Source organism: Pseudochaenichthys georgianus, chromosome 12, assembly GCF_902827115.2.
Source record: "Pseudochaenichthys georgianus chromosome 12, fPseGeo1.2, whole genome shotgun sequence".
NCBI classification, from domain to species: domain Eukaryota; kingdom Metazoa; phylum Chordata; class Actinopteri; order Perciformes; family Channichthyidae; genus Pseudochaenichthys; species Pseudochaenichthys georgianus.
The window spans coordinates 248,889-265,316 of NC_047514.1; the positions used below are offsets into that span (position 1 = coordinate 248,889).

At 43.8% G+C, this 16,428-nt stretch overlaps 3 protein-coding genes across 6 annotated transcripts in view; 2 read left to right on the top strand and 1 right to left on the bottom strand.

The window, feature by feature from the left end:
• Nucleotides 1-2,874, top strand: part of ythdc2 (YTH domain containing 2) — a 58,319-nt gene extending 55,445 nt beyond the window's left edge. The window contains exon 27 of the mRNA XM_034096405.1: nucleotides 2,169-2,874. Coding sequence (XP_033952296.1) covers nucleotides 2,169-2,234 — 66 coding nt within the window. The 3' untranslated portion in view covers nucleotides 2,235-2,874. The remainder of the gene's footprint in view (nucleotides 1-2,168) is intronic.
• A 1,308-nt stretch (nucleotides 2,875-4,182) lies between these two features.
• On the top strand, nucleotides 4,183-15,121 carry hmgcs1 (3-hydroxy-3-methylglutaryl-CoA synthase 1 (soluble)). Of its 4 annotated transcripts, none has more exons than XM_034095862.2 (11): nucleotides 4,183-4,287; nucleotides 4,587-4,781; nucleotides 5,955-6,403; nucleotides 6,648-6,773; nucleotides 7,553-7,717; nucleotides 10,379-10,547; nucleotides 10,807-10,977; nucleotides 11,333-11,439; nucleotides 11,518-11,643; nucleotides 12,024-12,181; nucleotides 13,112-15,121. In XM_034095862.2, exons 2-11 carry the CDS (start codon nucleotides 4,642-4,644, stop codon nucleotides 13,178-13,180), a joined length of 1,680 nt encoding a protein of 559 aa, XP_033951753.1. In that variant the 5' UTR covers nucleotides 4,183-4,287; nucleotides 4,587-4,641; the 3' UTR covers nucleotides 13,181-15,121. The 4 variants fall into 4 exon arrangements, with proteins under 4 accessions (XP_033951753.1, XP_033951754.1, XP_033951752.1 ...); XM_034095861.2 differs by having other exon boundaries at nucleotides 4,195-4,287; nucleotides 13,109-15,121; XM_034095863.2 differs by lacking the exon at nucleotides 4,587-4,781 and having other exon boundaries at nucleotides 4,186-4,287; nucleotides 13,109-15,121.
• Nucleotides 15,122-16,102: 981 nt separating this feature from the next.
• cenpa (histone H3-like centromeric protein A) overlaps nucleotides 16,103-16,428 on the bottom strand; it is a 6,123-nt gene continuing 5,797 nt past the window's right edge. Inside the window, exon 5 of the mRNA XM_034096218.2 lies at nucleotides 16,103-16,428. This exon is cut by the window's right edge and continues 166 nt beyond it. The gene's annotated coding sequence lies outside the window, so the exon portion shown is untranslated.

A 16,428-nucleotide genomic window follows, 5' to 3' on the forward strand; every position in this document is an offset into this window, starting at 1 on the left:
AGTAGAAGTACTCAGATCTTGTACTTTAGCAAAAGTAGAAGTATCCAGATGTTGTACTTGAGTAAAAGTAGAAGTACTCAGGTCTTGTACTTGAGTAAAAGTAGAAGTACTCAGATCTTGTACTTGGGTAAAAGTAGAAGTACACAGATCTTGTACTTGGGTAAAAGTAGAAGTACTCAGATCTTGTACTTGGGTAAAAGTAGAAGTACTCAGGTCTTGTACTTGAGTAAAGTTAGAAGTATTCAGGTCTTGTACTTGAGTAAAAGTAGAAGTACTCAGATCATGTACTTGAGTAAAAGTAGAAGTACTCAGATCTTGTACTTTAGCAAAAGTAGAAGTATCCAGATCATGTACTTGAGTAAAAGTAGAAGTACTCAGATCTTGTACTTGGGTAAAGTAGAAGTACACAGATCTTGTACTTGGGTAAAAGTAGAAGTACTCAGATCTTGTACTTGGGTAAAAGTAGAAGTACTCAGGTCTTGTACTTGAGTAAAGTTAGAAGTATTCAGGTCTTGTACTTGAGTAAAAGTAGAAGTACTCAGATCATGTACTTGAGTAAAAGTAGAAGTACTCAGATCTTGTACTTTAGCAAAAGTAGAAGTATCCAGATCATGTACTTGAGTAAAAGTAGAAGTACTCAGATCTTGTACTTTAGCAAAAGTAGAAGTATCCAGATGTTGTACTTGAGTAAAAGTAGAAGTACTCAGATCTTGTACTTGAGTAAAAGTAGAAATATCCAGATCTTGTACTTGAGTAAAAGTAGAAGTACTCAGATCTTGTACTTGAGTAAAAGTAGAAGTACTCAGATCTTGTACTTGGGTAAAAGTAGAAGTACTCAGATCTTGTCCTTGGGTAAAAGTAGAAGTACTCAGGTCTTGTACTTGAGTAAAAGTAGAAGTACTCAGATCTTGTACTTGAGTAAAAGTAGAAGTACTCAGATCATGTACTTTAGCAAAAGTAGAAGTATCCAGATGTTGTACTTGAGTAAAAGTAGAAGTACTCAGATCTTGTACTTGAGTAAAAGTAGAAATATCCAGATCTTGTACTTGAGTGAAAGTAGAAATATCCAGATCTTGTCCTTGAGTGAAAGTAGAAGTACTCAGGTCTTGTACTTGAGTAAAAGTAGAAGTACTCAGATATTGTACTTGAGTAAAAGTAGAAGTACTCAGATCTTGTACTTTAGCAAAAGTAGAAGTACTCAGATCTTGTCCTTGGGTAAAAGTAGAAGTACTCAGGTCTTGTACTTGAGTAAAAGTAGAAGTACTCAGGTCTTGTACTTGAGTAAAAGTAGAAGTACTCAGATCTTGTACTTGAGTAAAGGTAGAAGTACACAGATCTTGTACTTGAGTAAAAGTACTCTGATCTTGTACTTGAGTAAAAGCACAAGTACTCAGATCTTGTACTTGGGTAAAAGTAGAAGTACTCATATCTTGTAGGAATACTCTGTTACAGTAAAAGTCCTGCATTCAAAATGTCACTCAAGTGAAAGTAGAAAAGTATTAGTCAAGTCAAAGTAAACTTTATTGTGAATCTTTCAGTTTGTGTGTACAGACGGAGAGATCGAAATACCGTTTCCCACAATCCCGAATACAAAAACAAATGTATATAAAAATGTTTGTTTTTAAATACGATTACAAATGGTTTAACACACACACTCTGTACGGAGGCTCAGTCACTGGTACACGTTTATCTATAAAGCTTTGTTGGGTAAACTCCCGTATTATATCTGCTCGCTGATCACACAGAGAGTTGCAAGCAGCTATTGTCTGAGGTCACATGATGTAGTCTTGTTAGATGTGCCAAGAGCAAGGACTGTCTTCGGTAAGACAGCTTTTATGTGCAGCTCCACTTGCTGGAACAATCTCCAGCAAGAATTGAAACTGAGCGATCTCATTCCTCCGCATGTCTTTAAAGCTAGGCTAAAGGAAATGCTCGTTGATACTATGGGCACTTGTAAATGTCCATAACTATGTAAATGTGTCCTGTAAATATGATGTCAATGATCTCAATGGGACCAATCTGATTAAATAAAGGTTTGAAATGAAATGAAAATGTCGGAGAATCTTCACAAATGAGTGAGGGGCTTTTTTAATAGAATGGACACCAGCCGTTGGTTTACAAGTGAGTGAGTGTGATGTGTAACCGGTCTCATCCTCTCTGTGTTGCAGGAGTTGGAGCCGCAGGCAGGCAGCCAGCTCATGTCTCTGTGGGAGGGAAACTCTGCGGCTCAATAGCAGTCTGTTCACACGCATCCTGAACTACATGCAAACGGTGTATATTGATCGAAAGATGTATTTTTCTATCAATTCTCTGAGATATTCTATTTTGCATTAAAGGACCACACTACCAGTGAGCGCGAGGGGACGATGTGATGCAGTGGACGTTCTTGTTGGCTTCTGTTTGTGTGTTTTACTATTTATTTGATTTCTCTGCTTTTATCTCTTTGTATTCAAATGGGTACTCATGTTCTTATCAAATGGTATCTTGTGGTTTTTATTTTATTGTGGAGAGGATAAAATAGGTTTGTATAACTATTACGATTGGATAAACACAGAAGCTACAGTTCAGTTCGTTGTCGTGTTAATTTTTAATGTAATGTTTTGACACACTTCCACCAATACACGCATGAACGCTGCTTCTCCACTCGAGTAACACCTCCCGTCTCTTAGAATAGTTGTTCTGTGTTAAAGGTTACGAGACTCGTTTTGACAAATCTGTCAACGGTTTAGTTTCTTGGATGAAGAAATCTTAATATATGTTGTTAGAATTTCAATCTTGAACGTTGCTGCTGTATGAGGAGAGGTGTTTCAGTCAGCCTCGTGGTTGTGTTAATGGGTTGACATAAATAAACAGTGATTGCATTTTAAAACTGTCTGTGGTTTCCTCTGACTGTCTCCTTTCATTACAGTACAGTACTTGAATGATGCTTATGCCATGATACACAGGCAGGAAACTGTTAAGACACTTCTACCGGCTGAACAAAACAACTGTACCACCTTTAAAGGTCCCCTATTATACTCCTTCTCAACACTGTATTATAGGTTTCAAATATATATATACAAAACATGTATGTACATGCATTGTGTTGAATACCAAATAAACTATGTATGAAACAAAAGTGATGTTTCATAAGTATTAATCTCAAAGTCTTGCATTCAAAATGTTACTCGAGTAAAAGTATAAAAGTATTCTCATCTAAATATAGTTAAAGACAGTAAAAGTAGTCGTTGTGCAGATTGGTCCATTTCAGAATAATATATATGATATGTTTTATAATGATTGATCATGAAAGTGTTCTCAAAGCTGGTGAAGGTGCAGCTAGTCTGAAGTACTTTGTAGACTGCAGGGTAGCTGGTGAAGGTGCAGCTAGTCTGAAGTACTTTGTAGACTGCAGGGTAGCTGGTGGAGGTGCAGCTAGTCTGAAGTACTTTGTAGACTGCAGGGTAGCTGGTGGATTTACTCCAGGTGGAACTAAAGTCTGATTTAACACTTGGTTATATTTCACATCATTCATCTGTGAAGTAACTAAAGGTATTAAATACATGTAGTGGAGGAAAAGTACACCATGTACCTCTGAATTGTAGTGGAGTAGAAGTACAAAGTAGCAAGACATGGAAATACTCAAGTAAAGCACAAGTACCTCAAAATTACAGTACAGTACTTGAGTAAATGTACTTATTTTAGACCACTGGTGATACTTCGGTACTACTTATTTTTAAAGTTTGATTCCAGCTTTATTTATATAGCACAAAGAAGTAAAAAAGGTATGATAACAATAAATACAATAAACTAAATAAGGATTCCTCTCGGAAAAACCAAGATATGGGCTGATATTTAATGTATTATTAAATTTGAGTCATTTAATGGCAAATAATACATGTATTAAAGGCAGCAGGAGTGCCCGCTGAACGTATTAATGGTTGACTGTTGCCATGGACACGCTGCTCCGTTGCTCAGTGCTGTGTCCACCGCGCCAGGAAGGACTGTCGCACTCTGATTGGCGGTTTTTTCTCACCAGACATCGTACAACTCACCCCATTGGACAGCAGATACTGCTCTGGCGCGTGGTTGTGTTTCCCACTCGCCGATTGGCACGAAAACTGCGGGACTAGGTAGCGCTGCATGTTGTTTGTGAGCTGTGATTGGTCAGTTGGCCAGGTAGGCTGTTCCGCTCTCCGTCGCTTCATATAAACACAGATCGCTGCCGGCCTGTCAAACACTGTTGGGCTGGAAACAAGTAACACCGAGTGATAACTATCGTGTCTCTGGAGTTAACTTCACACACAGGTGAGGAGCTTCACTTTGAACTGCACGTGTTTAATCCCAAAGACAGCAGGCATGAACATGGCTGTGTATTTGTGTTTATCTTTGTAATTGTGGTTAAATCAGGATAGTTGTAGAAAATACAGAGGTCTAACTGTGTAAATTATTTTCATCCAAACTATTGAACCATTTTCCAATACACATTTTGTGGCAAGAAATGTACCAGAGATTGTACAGTGCAATCAGAGAGATACAGTACGTCCACGTGTTTGAGCAAGTCCACGAATTCAGTCTTTTTCAAGTCTGTCACTACTTTGGCGCAGCTGCTGGCGCCCCTTCGCCCGGTCCTCTGCCAGCCTCTCCCAGCCGCCCGTCACAATGTCCCGGGTCTTGTTGTCACGCTTCACGACATCCTTGACATCCTTGAAGCGCAGCAGTGGTCGTCCTCTGCCTCTGGAACCAGTGCTCTGCTCGTTGTATAAGATGTCCTTTGGCAGGCAGCTATCTGGCATGCAAAGGTGACCGAGGCACTTAAACATAAATCTATCTATCTTTCAACCAATCAATCTATCAATCAATCAATCAATCAATGTTTATTTATATAGCCCAATATCACAAATTTGTCTCAGTGGACTTCACAGTTTGTACAGAATATCAGTATGACAATACATCAGTGTTCATTCAGGAATTAAAGTGTTTAGACATGTCTCAAATTGTTGGGCTTTTTTACTTTTGCATAATTGCATAACTGTTTGTATAATTTAATTTAGAAAGTGAAATAAAAACTGGGGAAATGTTGAGAAATGTGTTTATGAAATATAAATGTGTGTGCTAGCCGTTGGAGAGGAAGTGGGTCCGTCCGCTAATTGGTCCGGGTTGCAATCTAGCTGTATATTTTACGTCTTTTATCATGACCTAGCTAATTCGGTGTCCTGAATATAGTTTTTAATCTACTTTAAATGTGTTTTTAAACACTGAAACCCAACGCTAAACAAACCTATGTTCTTATCATCGACCCTCCAATGGGACTAGGGGTTACAGATTTCGGACTTAAATTCCAGGAAATCCCGCTGCCCTTTCACCTAGTTTCCTCTCCACTGTCCATAACGTTATCTACAAACACAATCTCTTGTATCTAGCCGGTGAGGTATGTGTAATCTTTTAAATGAATGACAAATGATAGCAAAACGTGGCTTTAAAACGGTCCTGCTTGTGGATTTGGAGAAGCTAGCGTTAGCACATTCCTGTGTGGTTTGCTGTCTCTTTTGTAAGCTCAGCTAGTGGTGTGTGCAACCCGGTGTGTCGTTAGATTTTAAACACCAGGCAGGCAGATGATAGTATCTCAAGCACCGTACACACTGACATGGCGTTAGCTAACATGCCTGTTGGTCAGTGGTCACCCTGCCAGATGGCTCCCCTTACATTAGCTGAGACATACTGTTAGACCTCCAACAGCGACACACAGATAATGTCTCGTGTCTAAAGTTACCAGATGTCTCACATGGTTTGAAAGCTAGTTTGCCAGATGGAGCTCTCCTTTTCCTTATTATTCTGACGGCTTGTGTTCCGTGTGTGTGAGCAGCACCCTGTTTATTCATCCATTTCAACATCAGCGTCCATGAGACTGTACACTGACAACACACACACTGATCCCATTAAAATAACACCAACGCCTCCTCTCTCTCCTCCAGGATGCCAGGATCAGCCCCGATCAGTAGCCTGGGACCATGGCCCAAAGATGTGGGCATCATTGCCTTGGAGCTGTACTTGCCGTCGCAGTTCGTGGACCAGACGGAGCTGGAGCGGGAGGACGGCGTGGCTCCCGGTAAATACACCGTGGGGCTCGGCCAGGACCGCATGGGCTTCTGCTCGGACCGCGAGGACATCAACTCGCTGTGCCTCACCGCGGTCCAGAAGCTCATGGAAAGGAACGGCCTCTCCTACGACAGCGTGGGTCGCCTGGAGGTCGGCACCGAGACCATCATCGACAAGTCCAAGTCGGTGAAGACGGTCCTCATGCAGCTGTTTGAGGACTCTGGTAATACAGATGTGGAGGGCATCGACACCACCAACGCCTGCTACGGGGGCACGGCGGCTCTCTTCAATGCGGTCAACTGGGTGGAGTCCAGCTCCTGGGATGGTGAGTGGACAGGATTGGGTACATTTGGATGTGTTGACATTTTAACATGGTTTTCTTTTCATTATTGAAGTGTAGCATCATTAAGAAGTGTTCGTCATCGCTTCAGAGCCGACAGCAGAAAGATGTCTCTCTTATCAGCCGTACTCGTGAAACAAAACACTCTGTTCAAAGTCCTGTCTGATAGCGATACCCGTGTGTGTACTGTACGTTCTGTGACCCGTGTCCTCGTGTCTCCCCCCTGCAGGCCGGTACGCTGTGGTTGTCGCGGGGGACATTGCTGTTTACGCCTCAGGAAGTGCGCGGCCCACCGGAGGGGCCGGCGCCGTGGCCATGCTGGTGGGGCCCAACGCTCCTCTGGCCTTTGAACGAGGTCAGTGAGGAGGGCGTGTGCACAAAGCTCAGGCAGCACTCTTCAATCATTGACTTGTTGATAAGATAAGAGTTTATTTATCCCAAAGGAAATTGTTAATAGTAAAACGAGCAACCGGCTGATCCCATCATCACGATGTTTACCGACTGAGCTGTTGTGATCAGATCCTCTCCGCTGTGAAGGTTCTTTCAGGATCTCTGTTTACTTTGAGATTCTTATCGTTGTAATGTATTACTGAACGATGTTTACAACGTGCACAGGTAAGACGAGTGTCGAACTAAATCATCAGAAGCTAGCACCGTCATTCCGGGAAGGTTTATTAACAGAAACCTTTTTTTATAGTGAGCATAAAACTACTGTACTTTTCGGACTATAAGCCGCGACTTTTTCCCCCATTTTTGTGTACAGCTAACGGCCACTAGGGAACCTCCTAGATCTATGGATTTACAGGTAAAATTAACCACCTTTAACACTACGGGCTCTAGGACCGGTCCGCGCCCGCCACCTTTAAGCGGCGGGCTCCAGCAGGAAAAGCTGGAGGCCGGAAAAGAGAGAGACAGGTAGCGCACCAAAGTAAAAGTGGAACCGAGAGACAGAACGAGAGCAAGACAGACGGACAGTTTAGCTGCTGCGGCTCATATGACGGTGCGCTTTATAGTCCGAAAAGTACGGTACATAATATTTTTGCGAAGATGTGTTTAGAAACCTCAGCATTAGACATTCAGTCATGCACGCCGAGACACGTCTGACTTATCGAAGAATCTAAATGTCTCCCGCAGGTCTGAGAGGAACCCACATGCAGCACGCCTACGACTTCTACAAGCCCGACCTGATGTCGGAGTATCCCGTGGTGGACGGAAAGCTGTCCATCGAGTGCTACCTGAGCGCCTTGGACCGCTGCTACGCTGTGTACCGCAACAAGATCCACGCGCAGTGGCAGAGAGGTGGGTCAAAGATCATCCATAGAATGATCCTCCGACATTTACAAGGTTCAAGGTTCAAGGTTATCTGCATGGCACATTTTAAGACGATTCAAAGTGCTTCACATCGGCATTTAACATTCAAAACAAGACGATTCGTAAAAGCGATAAAATACTGCTCAAAGTGCAGAGATAAGGCGCGGTTAAGGGATCTGGAGAGAGGCTGCTGAACCGTGGGTTGGGCGCAGCTTGTTCCAGGCTTGTGTTGCATCAAAGCTAACGGCAAGTGGAGGCTGACGGGACAGATGTGGGAGTGACATGAACTCGTACTCAACTCCCTCTTGGTTTACCATAAGCAGAAGTTGTGAGTAGTACGTGACTGATACTAGGCAACATGTGCAGACCACAGATTTGCTCCAGCAAAGGAAATGTCAGCCGGCAGAACTGTGCAGTGTTCATGTGAAGAAGTGCGGACGTTATTCTGTTGAGCTGCTGCTGAAAGGAGCCAGTGAGAAACACACTGTCACGTGGAAGATGAAGTCACAGCCGTTTCCATGGCATCAGCCACGAGCCCCGTGTGCTGCTTTTTTAGTAAAACGTACAAATACCCATCGAAAGAGCGAAGTCCCTCACTTTCCTCCATGGGACCTTATTTCTGAAAAAGTATGTATTGAAGTCGACGGAGAGAGAAAGGTTATCTTTCCATCCCGTTTGAATTGAGCCACGAATTACACACATGATGGTTGTCAATTTAAAAGATAATTTTGAAAGTCAACATTTTTTAAATGTGTCGTAAAACTGTGATGTAACACTTTGTTTGTGTGAAACCGCTCAATGAACTACATCTCCCATCTCGCACCACACACCCAGACGGCCGTCACGTTGAAACATTTCACTCCTTTCTTCCAGAACGAGGCGGAAAGTATTAAAAGATGAAAATCACTCCAAGTCTGGGCGCGTTGAGAACTGTACACACAAGGGGAGTGAGTCGGTTCCTGAGAGCCAGCATGCGGCACCGGGACTCTGGGATGTGTAGTCTTTTTAGTTGCGTATTTTTCATAGTCTTATATTTCAACAGTTTTACGACAAAATGTGACTTTTTTTTTTTACATGGAAATTATTTTTTAAGATCGACAAACATCATATGTGTAATTCGTGGCACAATTCAAACGGGATGGAAAGATACATTTTCTCTCTCCATCGACTTCAATACACAATCTTTCCGAAATAAGGTCCCATGGGGCGGAGGTAGATGGGCGGGACTTCGCCTCTTTATGTCTCCAGCAAAAAACGTGTGTTGTGATGTTCCAGTAGACAGACACTGTGTTGCCTCTTCCTCTCCGTTTGCTCTGATAATCAAAGTCTCTCTAACGGCTGATTAGTTAAGAGGTTTAGGACACTACCGGCTCGCCGTGCTAAGACGTTTACGTCCGTTCACTGAAGTGAATAAAGTTCTTTAATGCCATGAGCCTTTAACCTCATGTTTCCACATGTACCACATGTGCGAACAAGAGGCCGTTGCAGACACAGTATGAAGTGTGAATAAGAAGCGCTGAATGATCGCTCTGCTCTCCAGGTTGGGATGGTGGGCTGTGTTTGCTCATCAGCTGGTTAGCATGTGGCCGTGCTCCTGACCTTTTTAAATGAGCTCAGTTGGTGTTTGGTGCCGTGTGCAAAGAGGAGAAACCAGATGAGTGGCGTGTGCAAATAATGCAGTCCAGACTCCAGTCCATATTTCTTAGACAAGATCCTTCCATTTGTGGCTTACTCAGTTATCATCTTTTAACCACTTCCTTGTAATATATTTAAAGGGGACCTATCAGGCAAAATGCACTTTGTGATGTCTTTTATACATAAATGTGTCCCCGGTGCGTCGGGGAACTCACGCAGCGTCAGGAAACAAAACCCTCTCTCTTTTCCTCCGTACCCACATCTTTTAAAAACGGGGGTACAACGAGCGGATACAGATTTCCATCCGCTGTGACGTCGGCGGACCCACAGAGAGTTGCCATCAGAAACAATGCCTGACGTAATCTCGTCTTTGTTTACATTAGCGAGCCTCGCTAACACTCAGAGCTAACCTGTACTGGAGAGCACACGTGTTTAAAAAGCAGGACATATAAAAAGAACTCACCTTGTGGTAAACCCGCAAGAGAAAAGGCATTTGAGCGCCATACTGTTTCAGAGATAATCCTTGATGTGGTTTAGAACAGGATGGCGTTTTATCACAGCAGAATTTAACTTTATCTCCGGTAGAATTCTGATCAGGCATTAGCTCCGCCTCCTCCTCTTCTTTCTTTTTTTTCAAGCTAAGGACCCAAAATCCGCGTTTCTCTAACAGGGCTTCAAAAGAGGGGTGAGAGCAGAATGAGGCATGGCTACAACGGGGGATCTGTTTGGTTAAAACTTCACAGACATGTTTTGTATGGGTATGGCCTTACAATATATGTTTCAAATATAGCATGATAGGTCCACTTTAAATATTTCTACTCGTATTAAAAGGAACATTTGCGAATACTTCTCTTGATCGCTTCTGGAGTTGTTCAACTATTAGACTTGAGAGAAATACCAAAAACACAGTTCTCTTATTGAAGAAGCTTCACGCGACCAAAGTATACGACTGATGTGTCTCCTGCTGTGTGCGTGTCGTGAATGCTTGAGAGCAGTTTGTTCCTCTTCCCTCAGAGGGCTCAGAGGAGCGCTTCAGCCTGGAGGACTTCAGCTACCTGGTCTTCCACTCTCCGTACTGCAAGCTGGTGCAGAAGTCTCTGGCCAGGCTGATGCTCAACGACTTCCTGCTCCACCCCAACCCCAACACTGAGACGGGACCCTTCACCGGCCTCGAAGCCTTCAGGTACGCCCGCAGCAACACTCTGGAGCGAAACACCTGCTTTAAAGGGCACCTGTCGTGCACAATCCACTTGTTCATGTCTTTAGTACATGTGTCCCCTCGCCTTGCTATTAGTCAGTTTCTTAAAACCATGCCAGTAAGAAGCGTGAAGATTATTTGTAAATCATGCTCTCTTTGAAAAACACATCCTAATTCTCAGGCTCTGTTGTTCAGTGACCTCACGAGGAAACACTTTCTCATGCCGTGTGTGTTTGAATCACAGAGACGTGAAGCCAGAGGAGACGTACTTCGACCGCGACGTGGAGAAGGCTTTCTTGAAGGCCAGCTCAGAGATGTTTGAGAAGAAGACCAAGCACTCCCTGCTCGTCTCCAACCAGAACGGAAACATGTACACGCCCTCGGTCTACGGCTGCCTGGCATCGCTCATCGCAACGTACGTATCACTCTCCTGTCTGACTCGGAGTCACTCTCCTGCCTGTCTCACCTCTCGCTGCAGTCATGTGATCAAGAGGCAGGAAGTCTATTCGTCCGGGAATGCATAAATGCCCAAGTAACAAAATGTCTGAATGTAATTCTCAGAGCAATGTAAGCTGACGGGACTCACTGACCAACTCCCATATTTACCTGACGCTACTTAATCTTAAAGCGAACGCATCTTATTTCATTTGGACCTATCCCGTACATTTCAACCTATGATCTTAAAGTACAAGCCAATGAATGAAACGGATGAAGAGTTGAGTTGTGTGTGTGTGTGTGTTTCAATAGAATGTGTGTTTCCTCCATTGCAGACACAGCTCCGCTCAGATAGCCGGACAGAGAGTCGGAGTTTTCTCGTACGGCTCGGGCTTCGCTGCCACGCTGTATTCCATCAGAGTCACGCAGGACCACACGCCAGGTGAGGACACGGCTCTGAGCGTGTGAGTGCAGTCATTATAACACGGTGGAAACTAACGGAAGGTTAACTCTGATCCAGGATCTGCTCTGGACAAACTGGTGTCCAGCCTGAGCGACCTGAAGCTGCGCCTGGACTCCAGGCAGAAGGTGTCTCCTGCCGCCTTCTCCGACTGCATGAAGCTGAGACAGGACACGCATCACTTAGGTATGAGTACGGCCTGCTGAGACGGGGTCCGGCCGTCTGTGGGGACGTTATATCGTCAGCAGAAAGGCTTTGATGAAGCCAACTGTCAAATAAAATAAATACTGCTAATTAAATACTGTACAGGGAAATAAGATATGTTGTAGTGATAAATACATTACTAGATGCTTACAGACGAATGCTATAGGCTGTTATGTCAGGAAGTTAAACTGCAGGCTTTAACAATAGATTACATTTGTATAGCGCCTTTCAAGGGACCCAAGGCCGCTTTACATGGTGAACAAACAAAAGGGGTATATAAATAATAAAGTAAAGATTAAGAAGGCTTTGTTTTGATATCTTCGATCCTGCGTTTCTCACCTCCTTCCTCCCCCCCCACACAGCCCCCTACGTCCCCAGCAGCTCGGTGGAGGATCTGTTCCCCGGGACGTGGTACCTGACCCGAGTGGATGAGAAGCACCGCAGGGAGTACGCCCGCAGCGCCCCCAGCATCGAGCTGTCTGCAGAGCCAGAGGGGGTCCGCTCCACCTGCGCCACAGAGGTACAGGGACATATCTGATGTTCATCCAGGTCATTCAGAGCCCCGTTGTTGAGGCTATATTCACCGTTACTTTATACTATAGTATTAGTGACGTCAGTGGAGGGAACACGGGGATTTTAGCCTTTGCAGACCGTTTACATGCACTCAAACTTCTATAACACACTACATCAGGGGTTCTCAAAGTTTTGATGAGTGAGAGCCAATTTAGGTACCCAATATTGGAGTGAGGGCCGCCCAAGAAAAAACGGAACACAAAATAATTCCAAAACAAATCCTTTCTTTATTGTACTAACCAATTACCGCAACTCGCGAGATGCCTAGTTGCCATGCAACCAGTAGTCTAGCAAACTTTCCACAAGCTGTCATTCATAATTTAGGAATGTCAACCCAGGGGGCGCAGTTTTACCATTCTTAAATTCCATTCCAATTCTTACTAGATACAACCATGGAGGATTAAAATATACACACACATTAACTATCGCGGGCCGCTAGAAATTTTTTCGAGGGCCGCCATTGGCCCGCGGGCCGCACTTTGAGAACCCCTGCACTACATGAAAGGGGGAAAAGAAGAATAAGGACTCTTTAATCCAGGGGTGTCGAACGGGACGAATACCGTTGCACCCCTATTGGCTACGTCTGAAAGCAGAAGTCTAGGGCAAGTCATTGAAAGCAAATATTCAACAATTACATCTATTGTATATTATATTCTTTGCAAGCTCTTGCGGGCCACATCAAATGAGGTCGGGGCGTTGAGTTCGACACCCCTGATGTAACTGGTCTGCAAAGGCAAAAAGAAACCCTATATAGCACACTACAGGAAAGGACCCCCCCCCCCCCCCCCCCCCCCCCAAAAGAAAAGAAAGGACTCTTTAATCTGTGCCCATGTTTGTTTATTACCAAAGTGTTCATTTCCTTGTTTTCCTCCAGCAGCACATCCCCAGTCCCGCCAAGAAGATGCCTCGTATCCCAGCAACCCCCGAGGCTCCCGTCAGCAACTGAGAAACTGAGACCCCCCCCCCCCCCCAAATCTGAGAGGAGTTCCAACAGTGAGGAGAAAAAACTAGAAGACGAGGGGTCAGAAGGCTCGCAGGAGACCAGCGTCACCTCGGAAAACATTAAAGTTAATTACAGTGGATTCTGTGGACAGACCCCCCCCCCCCCCCCCCCCCCCCCCCACTTCAGTCAAACTGATACTGGGAAACAACAATAATTTCTTTTAGCGATCCTTAATTTCAATGCACAGGCAACATGACGTGCATGAAGAGCTGCTGATCTCCATGGGAACGAGCACACTTCCTGCTGGTGACAGGAAGAGAAATGGACATGATTAAAAGATCAAAGAGAAGTCGGTGTGAAGCCTCTCCGCTGCTTCTGTTCAATACCTCAGTTTTTTTATGAATGGAAGTGGACCGCATCATGTGACCAAACATCGGGAACAGAGGCTGAGCTCATGTGTGAATGTTAGGAGACCCTCGTCCACACACACACACACACGCTTGTTTACAGGAAGTGATGATTTTTAGTTTTTCTATTTGCCTTTTTAATTGCCATGAAATGTCTAAACCCATTGATTTGGCCCCGCATCACGCCATAAAGTACGTTTTTTAATTTGACCGTCCAGGACACAAATAGAGCATGTTTTTAATAGGAGTAATAATTTCACTCGTTTTTAGCAGAGCGCCCCTTACGAGATGTAGAATATACATGTATGTCCCTGTGAATAATGTGACACAGCCTATTTTTTAAACTATATATACAATTTATTCGACATCTATGTAAAGTTAGATTAGGAAAATAATCTACGAGCGATTTATAGATTTAAAAATAACTATTTTGGTTAAAAATATCACGTTGATATCATACTGGTGTGGGGAAATGTGCGATTTTGGATTTTAATGTACATGTTTATGGGGACTAAATTAATAATTAGGTTGAACAAGATGTCCAGATGTTTTCCAGATCACTTTACAACCCCACATGTAGTTTCCCTCTCACCTCATATTCCTCCTCTGACGTGGGAATACATTGAAGTAGAAACCTGTTTTTAGCCCAATATGTTAGTTTAAAAAGTTGTCATTACATCCTGTGAAGACGCATTCGAAGAAAAGCGCTTCAGCGTCAGTGGGTTTAGACTTTTCCAAACCATGTCGGGCCACATTTAAAACTCGCCACCTGTCAGGAAGCAGTGAGAAGATGCAATTCATATTCATTCACCTGGTGTTGAAGTGTGCAGAGAGCCCTGCAATACTCACTACCTCCACCAGGCGCCGTTTGGCCGCTGCTGTGTGAACGTTATCGCGGTCTTTCTAATTAGATTTTAAATGAGTGCAGACCAATCCAGATTACACTCTGAAGGCTACATCCGGTACGCAAGAGTCCTGTGTTGCATCATTGATGGTTGATATGCATGTGTGGCAGAGAATATGATCTGGTTCGTTATCTGCCATTCACCCATCCTGAAGCCTTAATGTGAAAGGGCTGCTTCAGCGAGGTCAGCGTCATATCTGACGACAGCAAATGTTTGTTTTTTTTAAATCTCATTGTTGCTTTTCTTCTTGACGACTGCAACAAGAAACCAAAAGGAAGACATCAGCCTTATTCCATGATCCCAGTTGCTCCTGCTGATGTTGGACTGGATCCAACGATCACAGGATCAGACGGTTAATTTGCAGGTTCTGGAGAAGCCGCTATAAGACTGCATGATAACACAACGCTTCTCCTCTCATAGTGTACTGATATTATATGTACAGCTGAGTTTTCTTGGTCTGACTGGAACATTATATCTGTGTAGGGCCGCCTCTAAGGTCACATGATCTTTACTAATGTTAATGTACAGCACACACTAAGATTATTTATATGCTGTGTAGATATGAACAGATTAATTTTATCCAGACGGTTTGTATCAATGTGTAGATATTCAGAATAAATGGACAGAACATGTGTGGTGTGTGTGTGTATGACTACTTGTTCCACTTGTCTGTGCATATTGCTAAGTATGAAGTAATACGTTTTCAATGCTAGTTAACCATAAAACAAGTTCATATACTGTTCATATCCCCCTCTCATAACCTCAAAACAAATAGAAAATGGAGAAGAGGAAAGGAGAGAACACATGTTATGTTTAGCAGAAGAGATTTCCCATTACCACCCGAACAATTATTAACCAAATAAAACACTGAATTAGCTAATTAGCGGCAGAAATGCCTCCACCAAGGTACCATGATGCATCACTCCACAGCAGGAAGTAAGTAGGCTACCGTGCATAGATACCATGTAACCATGGATGTATAAGCATGTAACCAGGGGTTACATTGGGCCGTGGCTGGACGATGCTCTGACGTCATCACCCTCGCACATTTGTCATATGTTTACAAAAAACGATATATATGTTAACACTTTTCTCGTTCCTAATATGGACTATATTTAGGGTGGATAAGTGTTGACTTTACTTTAAAATAGCAGATCACTGTGACCGGATATAGTTGTTTCGGCTCCTCCGCGCCGAGTCAGCAGCGGTGTGTGTCAGCGACGTGAGTCAGGGGAGGCACGGATTGGCTATTGGGAGAATCGGGCTTTATCCCGGTGGGCCGGTGCCTTTGGTGGACCAGCTGTGTGTTCTGGAGAATCACAGAACGGCCGGACGTCTTGGTTCGCTGAGGGCCGACACCTCCGCCCCCCGTTGACAATTCACGAGCCTCAAACCCCCCGTCGCACCTTCAAACAGAGCCCCCGCACATATCAAATCCCAATGTAACCCCTGCATGTAAGTACCACACGTGTAATCCAGCAGGGGGCAGCACTGGGCCACTTTTGGGGCTATTGATCTTAACAAATAGCAAGTTATGGAAGTTAACCCACGCTTACACAAAGGTAAAATGTTCAAACGTGTGAAGGCAGAATAAGACGGCAAGTAGGTCGTAATAATGAAAAAGCGTACTGTTTATTAACATAATAAGCTTATTGGAATGAAGAATAATATGTACACATCGACAAAAACACAATCATTAAAACACAGGAACACAGAAGATCTAATATGTAGATTATTCAGTATGAGGACGCGGATCCCTTTCTCACTCTCATGTCCTGATTTCCATCTGTTAAAGTGTCTCGAGCGAACCCACAGGGACATCATTTGAACCTCTTGAATTCATAAAACCTGCGATGCTATGCCGAGACAAATACCTAGCTGAAAATCTGAAAAACGTTTAAAAGCAGGTCTCCAGATTAAAAGCAGAATCGAGGCCACA